The sequence below is a fragment of the Orycteropus afer genome, unplaced genomic scaffold (assembly GCF_000298275.1).
Source record: "Orycteropus afer afer isolate SDZICR_OR568_19922 unplaced genomic scaffold, OryAfe1.0 scaffold00862, whole genome shotgun sequence".
Classification (NCBI taxonomy): domain Eukaryota; kingdom Metazoa; phylum Chordata; class Mammalia; order Tubulidentata; family Orycteropodidae; genus Orycteropus; species Orycteropus afer.
Genome location: NW_006922449.1, coordinates 335,332 through 359,903, shown reverse-complemented (window position 1 = coordinate 359,903; position 24,572 = coordinate 335,332). Strand labels below are relative to the sequence as shown.

The following is a 24,572-nucleotide window of genomic DNA, read 5'->3' as shown; positions in this document are numbered from 1 at the left end:
ACGTCAAGCTGGAGGCTTTTCCCAACTCTTACAGCAGCAGGGGCTGAGGAGCTCAAGGCTGGCAGGCAGTACACTGGCTGTTGACTCCAACAAATGACAAATCCAAGATCTCCTGGCCAAATGGTGGATTGTTCCGTCATGGACACTTGTAGGCAGCACAACAGAATCCTGATCCACAGAAGAATGCCTCTTTTTCCAGGATGTCCATAGATATACTGCAAGCAGGCCACCCCTAGGGAAACTCCCTTTCAACAGATTGGCTGCTCAAAATACAATCATCTGATTCCGTCATGGGTCATGGAAATAACCACATTACAACAGCTTAAACCACACAAAATTGTGGTCCAGCCAAGTTGACACATAGCTCCAACTATCACACCCAGCAATCCCATTGTTGTTGTTGTTGTTATGTGCCGTTGAATCGGCCCTGACTCATAGCGACCCCTCCTTGGTTTGCCAAGGCAGTATCACTACGGAAGTAGATTGCCCAACCTTCCTTCCGATATTACTAGGTATATATCCTAGAGATGTTAGAGCCAGGACAGGAACAGATATGTGCACACCCATGTTCATCGTAGTACTGTTTACAATAGCCAAAAGATGGAAACAACCAACGTGCCCATCAGTGGGAGAGTAGATGACCAAACTATGGTACATACACACAATGGAATGCTATGTCACACTAAAGAATAATGTAGAGTTTGCAAAACACCACATAACATGGATGAACTTGGACGACATTATGCTGCATGAAATAAGTCAATCACAGAAGGACAAATACAGTATTAATTCATTGTTGTGGAGGGTCAAGGAAAGGTTTATATATGGAGGAAAACTTTCTTTGTAGGTTGCTAGTGATGGGAGGGGAGAGAAAGGAAGGGAACACTGCAAAAAAAAAAAATGCTTTGACCCATGTCACTTTAGTTTTTGTGTATTTCACTGTACATAAACTATATTTCAATAAAATGCATTAAAAATTTTAATTTTTAGAATGTCCCAATCATTTAGGGAGAGGAGCTCTAGTGGCATAGTGCTTAAGGCATTTGACTGCTAACCAAAAAGTTGGCAGTTTAAACCCACCAGCTGCTTCATGGAAAGAAGCAATCTGCTTCCAGAAGGATTTACCATGTCTGAAACCCAGTGGGGTTGCTGTGAGTTAGAATTGATATGATTGGCAATTAATTTGGTTGAGTTTGAATGATCAAGTTAATCACCCGCTGTTTGTGCATTTTGGGTTGTGCTTAATAGTCTATTCTTGCCATAAATTAAGGACCCTAATTTTGCCACTATTTTTTCTTTGATGAATTTTATAGTTTTAGGTTTCATATTTAAACCTTTGATCCATCTGGAGTTAGTTTTTGTGTATGGTGTGAAGTATGGATCTTGTTTCATTTTTCTGAAAATGGATATCCAGTTTTGCCAGCATCATTTGTTACAGAGACTAACTCATCCCCATTTAATGGATTTTGGTCCATTGTGAAAGATCAGCTGACCATAGGTAGATGGATTGAGTTCTAGGTTCTCAATTCTGTTCCACTGGTCTATGTGTCTGTCGTTGTACCACTACCAGACTGTTTTGACAACTGTGGCTTTGTAGTAGTTTTTGAGATCTGGGAATGTGAGACCTACTACATTTTGCTCTTCAGTAGTGCTTTGCTGATCTGAGATCTCTTTCCTTTCCATATAAAATTAATAATTGTTTTTCCACATCCTAAAGAATATTGATGGAATCTGGATCAGGATTGCATTGAATGTATAGATTGCTTTGGGTAGTATTGACATTTTCACAATGTTCAATCTTCCTTCCCTTGAACTTGATGTGTTCTTCCATTTAGGTCAATGTTATATGGTTTTTTGGAATAGTGTTCTGTAGTTTTTTTTTTAAAAGGTTTTTGTGCCCCTGGTAAGATTTAGTCCCAAGTATTCTATCTTTTAGGTAGCTATTGTAAATGGTATTGATTTTCTTATTTCCTTTTCAGAGATTACTTTGCTGATGTAGAGAAATCCAGCTGGTTTTTGTTTGTTGACCTTATATCCTGCCAATGTGCTAGATCTTTCTATTAGTTCCAGTAGTTTTCTTGCTGAGACTTTTGCATTTTCTATTTGTAGGATCTTATCGTCTGCAAATAGGCATAGTTTTACTTCTTCCTTACTATTTTGGATGTCTTTAATTTCCCTTTCTTGCCTTATTGCACTGCCTAGAACTTCCAATAAAATGTTGAATAGAAGTGGCGATAGAGGGCATCCTTGTCTGGTTCCTGTTTGCAAGGAGAATGATTTCAGTCTCTCTCCATTGAGAATAATGTTGGCTGTTCGTTTTGCATGTATGCCGTTTATTATGTTGAGGAATGTCCCTTCTATTCATATTTTTCTGAGAGTTTTTTTTTTTTTTAAATCAGGAATGGATGTTGGATTTTATGAAATGCCTTTTCTGCATCTATTGATATAGTCATGTGATTCCTTTATTTTATTTATGTGATGGATTACATTAATTGTTTTTCTAATGTTGAACCATCCTTGCATACTTGGTATGAATCCCACTTGAATCATGATGTATTATTATTTTGATATGTTTTTGGAGTCTGTTGGCTAGGATTTTGTTGAAGAGTTTTGCATCTGTATTCATGAGGGATATTAGTTTCTAGTTTTCCTTTTTAATGTTGTCTTTGCCTGCTTTTGGTATCAGAGTTATGCTTGCTTCATAAAATGAATTTGGGAGGATTCCATCCTTTTTTATGTTCTTGAATAGTTTGAGTAGGATTGGTGTCAGCTCTTCTCTGAATGTTTGGTAGAATTCTCCTGTGATCTTTCTTGTCCAGGACTTTTATTTTGTTGGTAACTTTTTTTTTATGATGTGTTCAATTTCTTCTTTTGTTATGGTTCACATTTTCCACCTCAGTCTGTGTTAGTTTAGGTAGTAGTATATTTTTAGAAGGAGCTCTGGTAGCATAGTGCCTAAGGCACTTGACTGCTAACCAGAAGGCTGGTGGTTCAAATCCACCAGCCACTCCTCAGAAGGAAGATTGGGCAATCTACTTCCATAGTGATACTGCCTTGGCAACCCAAAGAGGGGTCGCTATGAGTCGGGTCCGACTCGATGGCACATAACAACAACAACAACAACATAGTTCTAGAAATCTGTTCATTTCTTCTAGGTTTTCAAATTTTGTTGGAATACAGTTCTTCAAAGTATCCTGATATTAATTATCCATTTTATCTTGGCTCGTTCGACATTGGCCATTTCGTTTCTTATTCGTGTTACTTGCATCTTCTCCTTCTTTTCCTTTGTTAAGTTTGCCAGTGGTTTGTAGATATTTAAAATCTTTTCAAAGAAACAACTTCTAGTCTTGTTGATTTTTTTTCTATTGTCTTTCTATGTACTGTTTCATTTATTTCTGCTCAAGTCTTTATTTCTTTTGTTCTGTTGACTGTAGGCTTTTCTTGCTGTTCTCTTTCTAATTGTTGGAGATGTTGTATTAAGGTGTTCATTTTGGCTCTTTCTTCTTTTTTGATGTGTACATCTATTGCTATATATTGCCCTCTCTGATCACTATTTTTGCTATGTCCTGCAGATTTTGGTATGTTGTGTTTTCATTCTCATTTGAGTCAAGGAATTTTTCAATTTTAAGTTTTGTTTCTTCTATAACCCAGTCATTTTTATAGAGGGTATTATTCAGTTTCCATGCATTTGCTCTTTTTTCGTTTGTCTTCCTCATGTTGATTTCTAATTTTATAGCATTGTGGTCTGAGAAGATGCTTTGTAGTACTTCAAAATGTATTTTTAAATGTGTTTAAGCTTGTTTTGTATGCTAATATATGGTTTATCCTGGAGAATGTTCCATGTGCCCTTGAGAAGAATGTATATTCTTCTGTTGTTAGGTGAAGTGCTTTGTAGATATCTATAATGTCAAGTTGGTTGATTGTATTGCTTAGTTCTTCTGCATCTTTGTTGGGTTTCTTTCCATTTGTTCTCATTTTATTGAACCAAAAATCCAAACTCACTGCCATCAAGTCGATTCCAAATCATAACAACCCCCAGTAGGTTCCTGAGATGGTGAATCTTTGTGGAAGTAGATCGCCCCAACTTCTTTCTGTGGAGTACCTGGTGGGTTTGAAATGCCAACCCTCTGGTTAGCAGTCAGATGCTTTAGGCACTATGCCACCAGATCTCCCTATTTTTCATTGAAAGTGGTATATTTAATGTGTCCTGGTAATACTGTGTAGTGATCTACTTGTGTTTTCAGTTTTCTTAAAGTTTGATTTATGTATTTTGAGGCTCTTTTCATTAGGTACGTACTTATTTATTATGTCTTTTTGTTCGGTCAATTCTTTAATTATTTTATAATACTCTTCCTTGTCTCTTATGTGTTTTTTTTTCTTAAAGTCTACTTCATGAGAAATTAATATTGCCACTCCTGCTCTTTTTTGATTGCCATTTGCTTGGTGTATTTTTCTAACCTTTGATTTTTAGTCATTTTTGTCTTTGTGTCTAAGATAAGTGCTCCTGTAGACAGCATATTAAAGGGCCATGTTTTGTTATCTAGTCTGCAATTCTCCGTCTCTTGAGTGGTACATTTAATCTGTTTGCATCCAGTGTAATTATCATAGTTAAGGTTATGTGTCAACTTGGCTGGGCCTGCTTTTGACTGTCTGGGTAGCTGGATATAATTATTCCTCATGGTGAGGTGAGTAATTAACTCCATGGTGGAATCTACTAGAGCAACTCAGTAGGTGCCTTAGGAAGGTCATCTGCTTCTAGTATAAAAGGAGAAATGTTAAGAAGGGTCTGCAGCTTTCGGCATGCTTGAATCTTGTGTGTGGCTGAGTCGTTCAGCAGCCTGCCTTGTTGTCTGCCAATCTTTTGACTGTTTCTGGATTTGAACTAGTGGTCTGCCATTTTGCTTAATAATCTTTGCACTGTTCTGTGTTATTTGTCAGCCTTGGTCTTGTTGGCCTCAGCAGCCAACGGCTGCCGGAGTGAAGAGACACCTCTAGTTCCATTGGGCTGGGAGCAAGAGGCAGAGCTGAAGCCCAAGGTTGAGGGTCCTTCACCCAGCCCCTAGAACTGGCACTTTGAACTTGGACTTCTAGCCTCCTAAATAGTAAGAGAATAAATCTCTGTTTGTTAAAGTCACACATTTGTAGTATCTTCTGTTGCGGCAGCACAAAGTAACCAAAACAGTAATTATTGACAAGTACGATTTTGTTGCTGTCATTTCATTACATGCTTTTCATGGTGTTACTGATTTCTTTGTTCCATATAATTTTCTGTGCTGAGCTTGTTTTGTTTATGAATCCTGGTATAATTTCCTTTGTTGCTATTGTTTTAGTATTTTTTTTTATATTTGTCCCTCTCTTCTTTTTTATTTTATCATTTTTCTTTGAGGTTACCCTTGGTAGGAAATTTTTTTTTCGGGGTTTTATATATATATTATCCCATTGCCTTGTCACCTACATTGTTTCTGCCATCAAATCAGAGCTTAGTCTTATTGCTTGCTCTTTGTAGGTAACTGTTCTGGTTACCTAATGCAGCTCTGACAAGAACATACCACAAATGGGATGGCCTTAACAAACAGGAGTTTATTCTCTCACAATTTGGAGGCTTTAAGTCCACTGCACTGAAAGAACTGGCAAAGAACAAGGCTCCGGGAATTGATGGCATACTGATTGAGATATTTCAACAAACAGATGACCCATTGGAGGTACTCACTCAGTTATGCCAAGAGATTTGGAAGACAGCTACCTGGCCAACTGACTGGAAGAGATCCATATTTGTGCCCATTCCAAAGAAAGGTGATCCCACAGAATGTAGAAATTATAGAACAATATCATTAATATCACACGCAAGTAAGATGATACTGAAGATAATTCAGAAACGTTTGCAGCAGTATATTGACAGAGAACTTCCAGAGGTTCAAGCCGGATTCAGAAGAGGATGTGGAACAAGGGATATCATAGCTGTTGTCAGATGGATCTTGGCTCAAGGCAGAGAATACCAGAAAGATGTTTACTTGTGTTTTATTGACTATGCAAAGGCATTTGATTGTGTGGATCATGACAAATTGTGAATAACATTGAGAAGAATGGGAATTCCCGAGCACTTGATTGTACTCATGAGGAATCTATACCTTGACCAGGAGGCTGTCGTTCGAACAGAACAAGGGGACACTACATGGTTTAAAATCAAGAAGGGAGTGTGTCAGGGTTGTATCCTTTCTCCACACTTATTCAATGTATATGCTGAGTAAATAATCCGAGAAGCTGGACTATATGAAGAAAAACGTGGTATCAGGATTGGAGGAAGAATCATCAACAACCTGAGATATGCAGATGATACAGCTTTGCTTGCTGAAAGTGAGGATGACTTAAGGCACCTACTGATGAAGGTTGAAGAATACAGTCTGCAGTATGGATTACGTCTCAATATAAAGAAAACAAAAATCCTCACAACTGGACCAATGAGCAGCATCACAATAAATGGAGAGAAGATTGAGGTTGTCAAGGAATTCACGTTGCTTGGTTCTACAATTGATGCCAACGGAAGCAGCAGTCAGGACATTAGATGACGTGTAGCATTGGGAAAGTCAACTGCGAAGGAACTGTTTCAAGTGCTGAGGAGCAAGGATATCTCCTTGAGGACTAAGGTGTGCCTGACACAAGCCATGATATTTCCAATCGCCTCGTATGTATGTGAGAGCTGGACAATGAATAAGGAAGACTGAAGAAGAGTTGATGCTTTTGAGTTGTGGTGCTGGTGAAGAATACTGAAGTACCATGGACTGCTAAAAGAACTAACAGATCTGTCCTGGAGGAAGTGCAGCCAGAATGCTCCTTGGAAGCAAGAATGGTCAGACTTCGTCTCACCTATTTTGGTCATGTTGTGAGAAGGGACCATTCCCTGGAGAAAGATGTCATGCTTGGTAGGGTGGAGGGTCGCCGAAAGAGGGGGAGGCCTTCAAGGAGATGGATTGATATGGTGGCTGCGATGATGGGCTCAAGTATAGCAGGGATTGTGGGGCTGGCGCGGGATCGGGCAGTGTTTCGTTCTGCTGTGCATGGGGTCGCTATGAGTCAGAAACGACTCGATGGCACTTAACAACAACAACAACAAGTCCAAGTTCAAAGTGCCGGGCTCTAGGGGCTGGGGAAAGCCCCTCAACCTTGGTGTCCAGCTCTGTCTCCTGCTCCTGGGCCATTGGAGCTAGAGGCATTTCTTCACTCAGACAGCTGCTGGCTATTGAGGCTCATAAGCCCAAGGTTGACAAGTAAAATGGCACAGTCCTAATGTTAGCAAACTACATGGTAGGTCATTAATTCAAGTCCATTGTAAGTCCCAAGGTTGGCAGAGCATGGCAGGCTGCTGAACAACGACATGGCTACATGCTGGGTCCAAGTGTGTCATAAGCTAGAGACAATTCCCAAAGCTGCTGCTTATATATGGGAAGCAGACCACATACCCAAAGGCGGTTCTTCGCTTGTTGTGGTTGGTTTCCCCCTTGGGTTTGTTTCCCGTTTTCTTCTTGGGGATTACTACCACCAGCTGCCCAGCCACTCAACCAGGCCTAGCCAAGTTGACACACAAACATAACCATCACAGTAACTTTCCGTTTTTCTCATGCTTTCAGGATTCTTTCTTTGTCTTTGATTTTGGTGAGTTTGATGATGATATGTCTTGTTGATTTTCTTTTGGGGTCTATCCTATTTGGGGTTCATTGAACTTCTTGAGTGGATATCTTCTCTTCTTTCATATCATGGAAATTCTCTTGCAGCAAATCTTCAACAATTTTCTCTGTCATTTTATTTGTCTCTTCCTGTTCTGGAATTCCAGTTACACATAAGTTACTCTTCTTGATGGTATGCCACATGAATCTTAGTCTGTGTTCATTTTGTTTGGTCTTTTTTCTTAGTATTTAGGTATTTATCTTAAATCTCACTAATTTTGTCCTCCATTGATTCAGTTCTACTCCTTTGCCCATTCAATATATTATCTAATTCTGAACTCTTAGTATTATTTTTCTGGATTTCTATTTGTTTTTTTATCATTTCTAATTTTTGGTTTGTCAGTTTGGTCTTGTATTGTTTTATAATTGGTTGCTTTCTCAGTTATGTCATTATGTGTATTATTCTTGGTTGTTGTCTGCTTTTGTTGATTTTCTCTCTGAATGACTCCCTTTAGCATCTCTTGTAGGATTAGTCTGGTTTTAACAAATTCCCTTAATTTCTGTTTATCTGGAAATGTCCTAGTTTAACCATCATATTTGAGGGACAGTTTTGCTGGATATATAATTCTTGGTTGGAAATTTTTCTCTTTCAGGGCTTTATATATACCATCCAGCAAAATTATGGATTTCTGTTTGTTGTTTTTGTATCGTTTCTAATTTTTCGTTTGTCAGTTTGGTCTTGTATTGTTTTCCTAAATTGTTCTAGAATTTTGTCTGTGTTTCCCTTAGTTTTGTCAGTGTTTTCCTTGATCTGTCTCTTAATCCAGTGAAGGTACCTAAATATAATTCTTTTAAATTCTTTATCAGGGAGTTCCAATGCTGCTTCCTCCTCAGAGAGGTTTTCTGGGTCTGTATCCTCGTCTCTTGTTTCTACTACTTTATCTTGCTTCTTTGTGTGGACTGGAATGGTCAGTTGTCTCAGAGGCATTGTGATGTCCTTATACTAATATTTAATTGGTGATTGTATGTTGGTGTGATTTGTCTAAGACTTTGTGTTTTCTTTATTTTGTTTTGATATATCTAGGTGGGCAGAGTACTGTGCTCTTCTAATTTGTTAGTTGGCAGCACTTACACAATCACCACCTGTTTCCTGGTGGGTGTGATAGAGAATGAGAATGTGTTCGTAGATCTGTTAGCTGTTTGTGAAGAGTAGTTGAGGGTGAGTTAGACCGGTATTGGCCATCATCTATCATTAGTCCGTTGGTACAGAAGAAAGTGGTGGCCCTCACTTGGTGGGGTTGCAGGAGATGTGGGTATGATTGGGTCTTGTGGGCACAGTTGGTAACTCCCAGTCAATTAGATAAGAAATATAAAAAACAAAAAATAAAAACTGGAGAACAACAAAGCACAAAATCCATAAACAGGAATAATTGTAAATACAGGGAAGGCAAAAAATGAGAAAAAATATTTTTTTAATAAAAAGACAAAAATAAAGAGAAAAATAACAATATCTGGGGAGAGAAAATAAGCACACACAAAAAAAATAAAAAAAAAATAAAAATGAAAAATACAGATGAGAAGAGCCAAAAGAAGAAAAGAATGAAAAAGGAAGGGAACCAGGAAAAGGGAACAGAAAAAGAAAAAGAAAAAGCTAGAACCAGGGAAGGGAAAGAGAAAAAAACTTTAAAGAAAGGAAGAAGGAAAAAGAATAATTTGAAAACAAGCAAAAATAATACTCAGGGGGCAGGGGAGGCCACCCAGGCTCTGTCGGGGCACACAGACTGAGATGGAATTCCTGCTAGTCCAGAAGATGGGTGGTGTTGGGGCATGGTCACTTCTCTTTTCGCCAAGTGGGTGTGGTATATAAGAGTAACAAGGGGAATATTGCACCTTTCTAGTTGTCAACCTTCAGTGCTATTGTCCATGCTGTCCTCAGCAAGCTGAGTGTATTCTTAGGTTCCTACCTGGATCAAATGCAGCTTGCAAATATTCAAAATGGCTGCACCCTCAGGATAGGTGACAGTCCATAGCTCTGTTTATCTCCTTATTCATTGTTTTCCTTTCTAGTTTTCCACCACCAGTGCAGTTTCCTGTGCAGTCCTTGGCAAGCATAGCCAACTCTTAAGTTGCTGTGCAGATCAGAACCCCACTTGTAAATATTTAAATTGGCCATGCTGTTAGTATAGCCGACAATCCATAGCTCTATTTATCTACTTATTCACTGTTTTCATCCAGGTTCTTCTACTAGTTGGTATTTAATCCACTTCTTTTTCCTTCCCTTCAAAGCTCAGGGTTCCAGAATCGTCTTCTTTATCAGTTTCAGTTGGTTATAATTTTTTTCCCCCCAGAGGGTCTATGTAGTTTGTCTGCTTGTTCGACCATCTTGTCAGAAGTCCTCACAATTTACTCCTTATAACATCCTTCTATCTGCATTTAATAAAAGATATAAATATAGATGCATGTATAGGCATAGAATATTTCTGGAAGGATATACAAGTAACTAGGGTCTGCCTCTGGGAAGGGGTCTGGAAAGTGAAAACAAAAAAGAATGCTATATATAGCCCTTTGTGTTATTTGCATTTCTTTTCATATATACATATTATGTTTTCTGATTTTAAAATTGTTAATTAACTGGATAACAAAAAATGGACAAAGGACTTAAGTAGACATTTCACCAAAGAGGATATAGAGTGGCCAACAAGTACATGAAAAGAATCTTAATGTCATTAGTTATTATTGTTGTTATGTGCCATCAATTTGGTTCTGACTCACAGCAACCTTGTAGGACAGAGTAGAACTGCCCGTTAGATTTCCTGTGGAAAATTTTGGTGAGAGCTGATTGCCAGGTCTTTTCTTCTATGAAATGGTTGGTGGGATCAAACCAATAACTAACTTTTTGGTTAGCAGCTCAGTGCTTAACCATTGCATCATCAAGGTTCCATCATTAACCATTAAAAAAAAAGAAAAGACTCATAGCGACCCCTCCTTGGGTTTCCAAGGCGATATCACACAGAACTAGATTGCCCAATCTTCTTTCTAAGGAGTGACTGGTGGGTTTGATCTGCCAGCCTTCTGCTTAGCAGTCAAATGCCTTAGGCACTATGCCAACACAGCTCCTTCATTAACCATTAGAGAGATGCAAATCACAACCACAGTGAGATACCTATTCACTCCCACTAGAATGGCCTTGATCGAAGAAGCAGAAAATAACAGATGTTGTTGAGGATGTGGAAAAATTGGAACCCTCTTCCATTGTTGGTGGCAATGCAAAATGAAACAACCACTGTAGAAAAGAGTTTGGTTCCTCAAAAAAAGAAAGTTAACCATAGAAATACTATATGAACCAGTAATCCCAATTCTAGGTATACACCAAAAAGAATTGAGAGCAGGAATGCAAGAAGATAGATATCATTATTCATTGCAGCAGTTTCCACAGTAGCCAAGTGGAGGAAACAGCTTAAATGGCCATCAATAGATGAGTGGATAAACAAAATGTGGTATATACGTATGATGGAATACTACCTTGCCATAAAGAGAAATAAAGTTCTGATATATGCTGCAGCATAGATGAACCTTGAACACACTATACTGAGTAAAATAAGTTAGTCACAAAAAGGACAAATATTGTATGATCCCACTCATGTGAAATAGGCAAATGAATGAGACCAAAGAAAACAAAAATCCTCACAACTGGACTAATGAGCTACACCTTTAAAATGGAGAAAATGTTAAAGTTGTCAAGGATTTCATTTTACTTGGATCCACAAGTAACACTCATGGAAGTAGGAGTCAAGAAGTCAAATGATGTATTGCACTCAGGAAATCTGCTGCAAAAGACCTCTTTAAAGTATTAAAAAGCAAACATGTCACTTTGAGGACTAAGGTGTGCCTGACCCAAGCCATGATGTTTTCAGTCACCTCACATGCATGCAAAAGCTGGATAATGAATAAGAAAGACCAAAGAAGAATTGGTGCCTTTGAGTTAAGGTGTGGGCGAAGAATATCCAATATACTATGGACTGCCAGAAGAACAAACAAATATGTCTTGGAAGAAGTATAACCATAATGCTCCTTAAAAGTGAGGATGGCAAGACTTCATCTTATGTCCTTGGGACATGTTTTCAGGAGGAACCAGTACATGGAGGACGACATCATGTTTGATAAAGTAGAGGGTCAGAGAAAAAGAGGAAGATCCTCAAAGAGATTGACACAATGGCTGCATCAGTGAGCTCAAATATGGTATAACGATTGTGAGAATGCTGTAAGATTTGGGCAGGGTTTTTTTTTTCTGTTTTACAAAGGGTTACTGAGAGTTGGAACCAGCTGACAACAACAACAACAGAGGCCAAAGTTTAATAAATTGTTATCGGGGTGGGAGAGAAAGGGAAAGAGGGTACTTAATGCTTTGGGGCACTGTCTGTTAATGATGGTGAAATAATTTGGTAATGAATAGTAGTGATGGTAGCATAACATGATGAACATAATCCAGTGTGTCACTGAATTGTACATGTGAAAACTGATGAATTGGCAAATGTTTTGTTTTATGTATTTTTACCACAATATAAATTGTAAATAAAGAATAAAGGAACACTTTGGCATAAAATATAATCTTTTTTAAGAAACTGAGCAATGAAATATACTAGGAGCTTTTTCTATTTATTGCTCAGAATAAGTTGTACTTGTGGTTAACAGAGTGAAGTATAACATTAAAATCCAGAGTCTTTACTTGGTCTTTACATTGCCCTCTCTGATCTCTCTTCCTGCCATTCTTTTCTTCTATACTTCACTTTGGGAGCTGGTGGCATAGTGTCTAAGACATTTGACTGCTAACCAGAAGGCTGGTGGTTCAAACCAACCCGCCACTCCTTGGAAGAAGATTGGTCAATCTACTTCAGGAGAGATACCTCCTTGGAAACCCAAGGAGGTGTCAGTAGGAGTTGGAAATGACTCAGTGGCAGTGAATTTGTTTGTTTTTTTCTTTTTTTTATATACTTCACTTTAACTCCACTCACCCCCTTACTGTTATTCAAACATGCCAAACACAACCTTGCCTTAGGGCCTTTGCCCTTGTTGATCCTGCTACCTGGACCCTCTCTCCATATACCCATAGGGCATGCTTCCTTTTACTTCCTTTAGGATTTTGCTTCAGTATCACATCAGAGCTTTCCCTGACCCTTCCTATCCAGACTAGGTTATAGAATGACCTCTGCCATCACTCTTGCCCATTTTCCTGCTTTTTTTTCCTTCATAACACTTCCTGCTCGATATATCTCTGTATCTAATAAGAAACCCTGGTAGCACAGAGGTTAAACATTCAGCTGCTAACTAGAAAGTTGGAGGTCCTAACCTACCAGCCACTGCACAGGAGAAAGAGCTGGGGATCTGCTCCCAGAAAAATCACAGCCTTAAAAGCCTTATGGGGCATTTCTCCTTGTCACTTGGGGTTGCTGTGAGTCAAAATTGACTTGACAGCACCTAACAACAACAGCATGTCTATGTCTATCTCCTCTCAAGGTCACAGACTTTGGTTATATTTGTTTACTATTGTATAATCAGTGCCCAGAACAGAGCCTGATATATAGTAGATGATCAATAAATAGTAAATGAAAAATGAACAGTAAAAGTTTTTGAATGTGTCTTCTGATTTCAAATTTTGAAAAGATGTATCTGACCTATGTGTGATATAGTCAAAGCCAAATGCAAGCTTCTCTCTCCTCTTTTATTTAAGTCTCTTAGGACAAGTTCTTATCCTTCAGTGAAACTTTTAAACAGTTAATTTTCCTTGGCAGAGCAAGAATATGATCCTGGACCAAGCCTTCAAATATATAACAGAATTGAAAAGGCAAAATGATGAACTCCTGCTTAATGGAGGAAACAATGAACAAGGTAAAGATTAAAATGAACTTTTTTTTTTTTTTTTTTAAATTTTTAGGTCTTTTGGTCACAATGCAACTTATATTAAGATATAGAACATTCTTTCTACCCAAAAACAATATTGAGACCTTTCATTTAATGGGTATACAAGAAGTGTTTAAAATAGTTCATTTTGGTTTAAATCTTTCCCCTTTCTGTGAGCAACTCTTATTTTTCAGGTACATTTAATTTTGACTTTAGATTCATCTGTGTGCTTCATGTTTGTGTAACTCAAGATACTATTAATACTGGGTCTCCTTTGTTCCAGTTGGATCATCTAACTAGGGGAATCCCAGAAGAGGATGTAGGAGAGAGTTCTACTTAGTGTAAACCTAAAAGCAAGATTAGTGATATGACTGTGCCAAGAGTTTACTCTGTGAATTAACTCCAATGGCCAAAACATTCAGTTCCTAATCATTTATATCACACGTCATATATGTATCCAATTACGTGATCATTTAATGGTATTTGATTTTTAGTTAGAAGTGACTTTTCTATGCTGTCAAATGAGTTTTCTTTCTAATCAGTACCTGAGAGGAGATTTGCTTATAACAGCTAGGAAGAAAGATATCCCAGGCAAGTGTAAAGCTCAGGGTAGTAGGCCAGTTTGAATTGTCCTTTATTTATGTCTCTGGAAGGAGCAGGGAGAGAATTTCCTGTGACAACTCAATAGGCTATCTTGAAAGAAATAAGGACAGAATTTGCTGAAGTAAGGGCAATGTTGGGCTGTATTTTCTTGTGTGGATGGGAAGGATATTGGAAAGCATGTCCAGAAGGTCAGCATTCAGAATTCTCTTTATTTTTTAATTAGATAACAACTCACCACTCATAGCTGTCTCTTGTGTTGTGGACTCTCTTTTTGTGTCAGATAGATGCATTCAATAGTTAGATACATAATATATGTTGATAACCCCTGGAGACATCCCACAAAAGGGATGATAAGGCCAGCACGATGCTTAGACTTTTCTAAAGACAGCTCCTTTTGTTCCAAAACACAGAGGTCGAGACAATAAAGTTACCCTAGGGAAAGGGGAAACTATTGAAAGAATGAAAGTTGCAGGGGCCTCAGAAAAAGCTGAACAGCTAGTTTAAGCCTTGGAGGAAGCACCTGAGGCAGCATGGTCATTTGTCTTCATTGTTTCTCTTATTCTTTTTTGTGCATCTGCTCCATCCTCTTCTTTCTCCCAACAACTAATCTTGCTTTTACTTATTGCACATGTGAGCGCAGCACAGTGAGCAAAGCCATTGCCTTTGAAGTTAGATCCATCTGGCTTTGAGTTTCAATTTCACTTATTCACTTGATACTCTTTGGCTAATTAACCTCTCTAACAATGTTTCCCTATCTTAAGATGGGAGTAAGTATAGTATCTACTTCACTGGCTCTATGTAACTGCTCTGGTTTCTCACCTCTAAAAATGGTGCTAATGATAGATAATTCCCACCTCATGATTGTTTTGAGGATTAAAATAAAAAATGCCTGTAAAACACTTAGACTAAAACTTGGGCCATAGTAATTGCTTGATAAGTGTTAGCTGCTGTCATCATTATTATTATTTGAGACAGTACAATTATCATTATTATTGGTCCCATAATGGTTGTTCTTTATAAGGTCTGCGGTACACTGTGTGTCTCTTAGTTTAAATATCTAACTAAAATAATCTGCTAGTCTCAGTTTATCCTCATTTGAATGGAGCTTTTCATTTCAGTACTTTCATAAGGCCCTGGCTTTGAGGATTGGCTGCCTTTGGTGGGGTGGGATGCTTACCAGTTAAGGCAAGGGGGGTGGGGATGTATGGGATTATAAGACATAAAATACCACCATCCAAAGCTGCCCCTTTAGTAAGACACGTAGGTGAGGCAGCCTCCTTTAGAAATAAGGATAAAACAGACACTGTCATTGCTCAATAGCATACAGAGAAACTATATACAAGTAGTGAGGGAAAATGCAGAGCTCATTGTTAATGATTTCTTCATTACTTGTTCTTTCTACCATTTTACTTCTTACTTGTTCTTCTTAGTTTCTATTTTTTTTTTTTTTTTCACAATAGATACTAGTTTAAAGTCATATATAAGGAGCTCTGGTAGTTTAGTGGTTAAGGCATTTGGCTGCTAACCAAAAGTTCAGTGGTTCAAACTCATCAGCCACTCTGCAGAAGAAAGATGGGGTTGCCTGTTTCTGTAAAGATTTACAGGCTTGGAAACCCAATGGGGATTGCTATGAGCCAGAATCGACTCAATGACAGTAAGTTAAGTAAGTTATAAAAGAGACTCAGAATTACCATCACAAGTAATGTTAGCTATTGCAGCATTTTAAATGGTATTTTATTGATTTTCAATGTTATTTTTTAGCATGTTACTGTGATACCAGTACACCATGCTTCACCTATTTAACAGCCCTATTTGAAATTTTTTGAACTGAGAACTTTGAGCTTTCTATATTATGAATAATTTTTCAGTTGTTGAACATTAAAGATATATATGGTAAAAACCTGCAAAAGCCAGAACCTGGTAAAGGCCTGTCAGAGAACCTGTCAGAGAAGGAAAGTTCAAATCTTTTCCACTAAAACAATCAATAGAAATGTAGTAAGACTGCAACCTGTCAGAGGCAGAAAACTTGTAAGACTGGGAAAAATAAGACAGTGTCCCATCAAGTTCCAGCTCTCACAAATTTATGGTACTTTTAAAAATGGGTGGGATGGGGGTTTGATTTACCATTCTAAAAGAAAAAGGACTTATATCAGAAAGAACCGAAGATTCTCAGTTGATGTATTTAGAATACCAGAATTCAAATTCAATAGTTTAGTATACAGTTATTTCTTTTTAAGTTATTATAAATTAATATTGATATTCATGGACTTAAAAAATTTTTGTTTTTTTAATATTATAGCTGAAGAAATTAAAAAGCTACGGAAACAACTGGAAGAAATCCAAAAAGAAAATGGCCGATATATTGAATTATTGAAAGCAAATGACATATGCTTATATGATGACCCCACAATCCACTGGAAAGGAAATCTTAAAAACTCAAAGGTCTCTGTTGTTATTCCTAGTGACCAGCTTCAAAAAAATATCATTGTTTATTCAAATGGAAGTCAGCCTGGTGGAAATAGCCAAGGAGCAGCTGTTCAGGGGATAACCTTTAATGTTGGCCATAATTTACAAAAGCAAACTGCCAATGTGGTGCCAGTGCAGAGGACTTGCAATCTTGTGACTCCTGTGTCTATTTCTGGAGTTTATCCTTCTGAAAACAAGCCATGGCGTCAGAACACAGTTTCTGCATTGGCTACTAACCAGCCTGTTCCTCTTTGTCTTCCTGCTACCATTTCTGCTCAAAATATTCTTGAGCTTTCCACCTCAGAAAGTGAACTGAGTGTGCTTGGTGCCACCAGTGGCTCACTGATTGCTGTTACAGTTGGACCTGAACCTCACCAACACCGTTCTTTGCACACATCTCTAAATGATCAAAACTCATCTGAAAATAAGAACGGGCAAGAGAGTCCCAAATTACTGAAGAAAATGATCCCTTGTGCTTCGAGCATCCCTTCCAGCTCCTCAGCAACTGCCACTAAAGTGCAGCATGGAAGCAAGCCCTGCCTGAGCACACAGGACTTCAGAAGTGATTTTCAAAACACCCTTGTTGTTTCAGTTACCACCACAGTCTGCTCCCAGCCCCCCAGATCTGCAAGTGATTCTTCTCCAGTAAGCATTAGCAAAGGTACAGACTTGACAAGCAGTACTGTGGTGGTGGCACCATCTGCCCCTGGAGTGGGGAAGACTACCACTTCTGTGAGCACTCTAACTGCAAACCCTTTGGACAATGGCTGGACTCTTTCTTGTTCTTTGCCTTCTTCAAGTGTTAGTACTTCAGATTTGAAAAACATTAATAGCCTTACCCGAATTTCCTCAGCTGGCAACACACAGACAACATGGACTACTTTGCAACTGGCAGGAAACACCATTCAGCCCTTAAGCCAGACCCCATCTATCGCTGTGACCCCAGTATTAAATGAGTCTGGTACTAGCCCTACCATAACCAACCATAGCAGACACGTGGCTACAGGCATCAACTTGAATAATTCCTTTCCGGCAGATGGGCAAGCAATTGAGCAAGTAGTTGTAACCTTGCCTTCTTGTTCTTCTTTACCTATGCAGCCACTAATTGCCCAGCCACCAGTTAAATCTCAACCTTCAAAAAATATTCTTCCATTGAATTCAGCCATGCAAGTGATTCAGATGGCTCAGCCAGTTGGATCGGCAGTTAATGCAGCTCCAGCTAATCAAAATGTTATCATTCTTCAGCCACCTAGCACAACTCCATGTCCCACAGTGATGAGAGCAGAGGTTCCTAACCAAACAGTAGGTCAACAGATAGTGATCATACAGACAGCCAATCAGAATCCTTTGCCACTCCTCTCTGCTCCTCCTCCTGGTTCTGTTCGACTCCCCGTCAATGGAGCTAATGCTATAATAGGGTCTAATAATTCAGTGCAAAATGTTTCAACCCCACAAACTTTTGGAGGAAAGCACCTTGTCCACATATTACCCAGACCTTCACCTTTAGCAACATCTAATTCCACACAAACTTTTTCAGTTACCATGTCAACCCAACAGCAGCCTCAAACAATTTCTTTAAATGGACAGCTCTTTGCTTTGCAGCCTGTGATGTCTTCATCAGGAACTACAAATCAAACCCCTATGCAAATCATTCAACCCACCACCAGTGAAGATCCAAATACCAATGTTGCTCTGAATACATTTGGTGCTTTGGCCAGCCTCAATCAAAGCATATCACAGATGGCTGGGCAAAGCTGTGTACAGTTGTCTATTAGTCAGCCTGCCAATCCTCAAACTGCTACAAATAGTCAAACCACCTCAGCTAACTGTGCTTCATTGACAACTACTGTAGCACCTTCCATAGCAACAGATAATTCATCCACACTACCGAGCATGTATAATCTAGTGACTACTCCCTCAGTGAACACTGTAGCTTGTTTGCCACCTAATGTGAAGTCAAAAAGGTTGAATAAGAAGCCAGGTGCCAAGAAACACTTAACAGCTAGCAAGTCAGCCTGCTCTCTGAATCCAGTCAGAGATGTGGGGAAGCTGGACTGCCCCAGGACGGAAGGGTCTGCAGAGCCATCCTGTAATGATGCACTGCTGGATAGCCTCCCGGTTGTTTTGCCATCTGTTGCTGTGTCCCAGGCAAATAGTGTAAATGTGTCTGATTCACATTCTTTGGAAGTTCTGAATTCTGAGTCTGTGTCCAAATGTAAGTCAACGGAAGAGTCTAACTCACCTTCCCAAGAATCTGTAGCAAGTGAACATTTTGCAGTGGCCCCAGCAGAATCCAAAGATTCTAGCCCTGTGTTGCAACGAGAGACATCTCAGGATAAGCCACCAACTAGTTTGGCATTGTCAGATGCTGCCAAATCCTGTACTCCAGCCAATGTATTGATTCCATCTCCAAATGATCCCCATATTTTGGTTTCTCAGGTTTCTGGTCTGTCATCTACCACAAACACTACAAGCACTGACTGTGTTTCTGAGGTAGAAATCATTGCTGAACCTTGCAGGATTGAGCAAGATTCACTGGATTCAATGCAAACCACTGGGCTCTTAAAGGGGCAGGGTTTAACTGCCTTGCTCTCTGATCTTGCTAAAGAAAAAGATACTCAGAAAACATCACTTTCAGTCCAGGTGGACCATCCTGACTTTTCTTCTGCAAATGCTAAAATAGTAGACTCAAGTGTGGATTTGCATCCCAAACAGGAACTGTTACTACTGAACAGTGATGGTAGAGATCCACCACAACATCTTTCCTGCATCCCTGACCAGGAGGTTATTAATGGTTCTTTGCTCACCAGTAGTCAGGCTGACTCCCCACTGTCAACTAGCTCTGGCAGTAGTCGTAGTTTCTCAGTAGCATCCATGCTTCCTGAAACAACCAGAGAGGATGTGACCAGCAATGCAACAACTAATACATGTGACAGCTGTACCTTTGTAGAGCAAACTGATATAGTAGCTCTTGCAGCAAGAGCTATTTTTGACCAGGAGAACCTTGAGAAGGGAAGAGTTGGCATCCAGGCTGATATAAGGGAAGCTACTTCAAAGCCTTCTGCAACGTCATCTTTAGAGGGAGATCAGCCTTTCAAATCACAGATGCCTAAAGAGAATGGCACAGGACAGGCCGAAGCAGTACCAAATGAATTTAATTCTCAGGATTCAATTGAAGCAACAGTGGATAGGCCCCTTGAAAAACCAAGTTGCTCTATAGGAATTAAAACTTCAAATTCTTCTTTACAGGTTTCAGCTTCTCAGCCACCAAGCATCACCAGTTTAAGTGTGAATAATCTTATCCATCAGAGTGGCATCACCCATCCTCTGGTCAGCTGTGCGGGTTTATCCCAATCTTCAGAGCAAACAACTGTTCCTGCAACAGTTAATCTGACAGTTTCATCTAGCTCCTTTGGCAGTCAGCCTTCTGGGCCATCTATGATGACTGAATATGCCCAAGAACAACTAAATACTATAACCAGTACCATGCCAAATTCACAGATTCAGGAACCACTCTTAAAGCCAAGTCATGAAAGCCGTAAAGATTCGGCTAAGCGTACTGTCCAAGATGACCTTTTACTTTCTTCTGCTAAACGTCAAAAGCATTGTCAGCCAGCCCCACTCAGGCTTGAAAATATGTCCTTGATGAGCCGAACTCCTGACAGCCTTTCTGATCAATCTCAAATAATAGTTAGTCAGATTCCTCCCAACTCTTCAAACTCAATCGTGCCTGTTAGCAACCCAACACATGGAGATGGCCTTATAAGATTATTTCCTCCTAGTAACAACTTTGTGGCCCCTGCATTGAGACAAACTGAAGTTCAGTGTAGTTCTCAGCCTTCAGTTGCTGAGCAGCAGCAAACCCAGGCAAGTCAACATCTACAGGCTCTGCAACAGCATGTTCCAGCTCAAGGAATATCTCATCTCCATAGTAACCACCTCTACTTAAAGCAGCAGCAGCAGCAACAACAACAGCAGCAAGTGGGGCAGTTAAGAGAGAGGCATCACCTGTATCAGCTGCAACATCATGTACCTCATGCAGAGAGCTCTGTTCACTCTCAGCCCCATAATGTCCACCAACAGAGAACTCTGCAACAGGAAGTTCAGATGCAGAAAAAGAGGAATCTTGTTCAGGGCACTCAGGCCTCTCAGCTTTCCTTACAACCGAAGCACCATGGAACTGACCAGTCTCGGCCTAAGAGTGGTCAGCCACATCCCCACCATCAACAAATACAGCAACAGATGCAGCAACACTTTGGAAATTCCCAGCCAGAGAAGAGCTGTGAAAACCCTTCAACAAGCCGAAACCACCATAACCATCCCCAGAACCATATTAATCAAGACATTATGCACCAGCAGCAGGATGTTGGAAGCAGACAGCAAGGTTCAGGGGTATCTTCTGAACATGTATCTGGGCACAATCCAATGCAGAGACTTTTGACATCAAGAGGCTTAGAGCAACAAATGGTGTCCCAACCAAGTATTGTGACAAGACCTTCAGACATGACTTGTGCTCCACACAGGCCAGAGAGAAATAGAGTTTCAAGTTATTCTGCTGAGGCACTCATTGGAAAGACATCTTCTAATTCAGAGCAGAGAATGGGTTTATCAATTCAGGGTTCTAGAGTTTCAGATCAGCTTGAAATGAGAAGTTATCTTGATGTTCCCAGAAATAAAAGCTTGGCCATTCATAACATGCAGGGCCGTGTGGACCATACTGTTGCCCCAGATATCCGCCTTTCTGATTGTCAGACATTTAAACCAAGTGGAACCACTCAACAGCCCCAGAGTAATTTTGAAGTACAATCTTCAAGAAATAATGAAATAGGTAACCCTGTATCATCTTTGAGAAGTATGCAGTCCCAGACTTTTCGAATTAGTCAGAACACTGGTCCTCCACCAATCGACCGTCAGAAGAGATTACCTTATCCACCAGTTCAGAGCATCCCAACAGGAAATGCTGTTCCACCAAGAGACAGTGAAAATACATGTCACCAAAGTTTCATGCAGAGTTTACTTGCCCCTCACCTCAGTGATCAGGTCATTGGGACCCAGAGATCACTCTCAGAACATCAGAGGAATTCACAGTGTGGCCCATCCTCTGCAATTGAGTATAATTGTCCCCCAACTCATGAAAGTGTCCATATTAGAAGAGAGAGTGAGAGTCAGAATAGGGAAAGTTGTGACTTGTCTTTAAATGCAATTAATACCAGGAACAGTACCTTGAATATTCCTTTTTCAAGTTCTTCTTCCTCAGGAGATATTCAAGGTAGAAATACAAGCCCCAATGTTTCTGTACAGAAATCCAATCCCATGAGGATTACTGACAGTCATGGGACGAAGGGCCACATGAACCCTCCAGTCACAACCAACATGCATGGGGTTGCAAGGCCAGCTTTACCACATCCATCTGTGTCTCATGGAAATGCTGATCAAGGGCCTCCTGTACGTCAAGCCAATTCTTCAGTTCCTCAGCGGTCAAGGCATCCCCTGCAAGAAAGCAGTGGGTCCAAGATTCGTCAACCTGAAAGGAATCGTTCTGGAAACCAAAGACATAGTAATGTCTTTGATCCAAGTCTTCCCCATCTTCCTCTGTCAACTAGTGGCAGTATGATTCTTGGACGCCAACAACCCACTACAGAGAAGAGAGGAAGTATTGTTCGTTTTATGCCAGATAGCCCACAAGTACCCAATGATAATTCAGCTCCTGACCAACATACACTATCACAAAATTTTGGTTTTCCTTTTATTCCTGAGGGTGGCATGAATCCACCAATAAATGCTAATGCTTCTTTCATTCCACAGGTAACTCAGCCCAGTGCCACTCGAACTCCAGCCCTCATCCCAGTAGATCCTCAAAATACTTTACCTTCCTTCTATCCCCCGTACTCTCCTGCTCATCCTCCACTGTCCAATGATATTTCAATCCCCTATTTTTCAAATCAAATGTTCTCAAATCCTAGCACAGAGAAAGTAAACAGTGGAAGTTTAAATAACCGATTTGGATCTATTTTATCTCCTCCCAGACCTGTTGGCTTTGCTCAACCAAGTTTTCCTCTTCTCCCAGATATGCCACCAATGCATATGACCAACTCTCACTTATCCAATTTTAATATGACATCTTTGTTTCCAGAAATAGCTACAGCTCTTCCTGATGGCTCGGCAATGTCCCCTTTGCTTACAATAGCAAACTCTTCTGCCTCTGACTCTTCTAAGCAGTCCTCAAACAGACCTGCCCACAACATAAGCCATATTTTAGGTCACGATTGCAGTTCAGCTGTTTAAATACTGATGGACTAAATGTAAATGGTGAGATTACATATGTATTTGTGTACATGCACAAATACATGTACATGAAGAGTGAGGTTGTACGTGTGTGTCTTTGTGTTTGCATAATCCAGTTTTCGGTTTCCTTCTGGATGAAGGGAAACCATTTCAGACATGATGCAGATCCTGGATTGTCAAAAAAATACTTTCATTTTAAACTACATGATGCATCTTAAAAATTTCCAAGTAGATTTACAGTTCCAAGTTTGACTTACAATCTTTTATTCCCTAAATATGAATCCACTGGAGGCTGAGGGCAGATCATCTTGGTATGCTGGATGGTAGGAGGGAGCCAAGATTTTAAATGTTATTGTTGATAGTTTGTAAATTAGGTAGTTGAGTTGCTATCCAAAAATACAGACAAAGTGATATAAAACAATGTTTTATAACCAAATGCTGACTAATGTCAACATCTAGACCAGTGTTTTATAAAGGAGCTCTGGTGGCATAGTGCCTAAGGCATTTGACTACTAACCAGAAGGCTGACGGTTCAAATCCACCAGGCACTCCTCAGAAGGAAGGGACCAGTTTCTTATACATGAGTTGATTGAGTGTTTATGGGTAAAGTCAAGCAGTTAACAAATAAAGCTTAAAAACCTGTTGCCATTGAGTTGATTCCGACTCATAGTGACCCCATAGGACAGAGTAGAACAGCCCCATAAGGTTTCCAAGGCTGTAAATCTTTATGGAGACAGACTGTCACATCTTTCTCCCACAGAGCAGCTGGTGGGTTCCAGCCACTGACCTTTTGGTTAACAGCAAGCACTTAACCACTGTGCCACCAGGGCTTCTTAACAAATAAATGAATTATGTATGATCAGCTTCTATTCCCCAGATTTGGTTTGTGTGCAGGCTTCTTTCTTGATGATAGCAACTCATGAATTATTTGATTTCATGTCCTATTCTTCAAAGTAGGGAGCCATGTTATTCTTTAATGTACCAAGATTCTTTAGAGTAAAAGTCTTCCTTAGACAATTAGCCTTAAAAATAGAAAACTAAAAAATAAGGTATATAATTTTTATTTTCATTTTGTGCTTGCCTTTTGCATTAGGCCATAAGGAGAAAAGTAGTTCCATTGTGGAGTTTTGTATATGTTCAGTTAGCAGTTGTTTCATCACTTGAGTTTTGTTTCAGTAGTGTCTCTTCATTCTATTTATTTGATTTTGAATTAATTTTTCTTGCATTCATTTAATCATTAGGACTAATCTGTAAATAGTGTTTGTAATCTACACATTTATTTGAGCCTTTTCAAATATTTCTGAGCAGATTCTTAAGCTCTGTCAGTATTTTCATTTACTGATATTTATACTTAAAATATGATATTGTAGACTGCATTATTATCCTTCATAATAGAATTATGAGAAGATTAATTTGTTTATTATCTTTCCTGATGGTAAATGTGAAATGGTGCTTCAAAAATATAGTCTTTATACATGTCCATGTATGTTATGTGTGTGTATACATAGACATAGATTTTAAAATATAAACTGGTCCTTTAAAAATAGGCTTGCCATCTGAAAATGGGAAATTGAAATCTGAGACCTGCTGAAAGAAAAGCCTGATGTAGAACTTTTAAAAACCCCCACTGAAGTTAATTTTAAATTGAAAGCATATGAT

The 24,572-nt window shown here is 39.3% G+C and overlaps 1 protein-coding gene across 1 annotated transcript in view; it reads left to right on the top strand.

Moving 5' to 3' along the window:
- The window catches only part of USF3 (upstream transcription factor family member 3), a 35,888-nt gene extending 12,975 nt beyond the window's left edge, over positions 1-22,913 (top strand). The window contains exons 4-5 of the mRNA XM_007958181.1: positions 13,451-13,547; positions 16,462-22,913. Coding sequence (XP_007956372.1) covers positions 13,451-13,547; positions 16,462-22,913 — 6,549 coding nt within the window. The remainder of the gene's footprint in view (positions 1-13,450; positions 13,548-16,461) is intronic.
- The last annotated feature ends 1,659 nt before the right edge of the window (positions 22,914-24,572 follow it).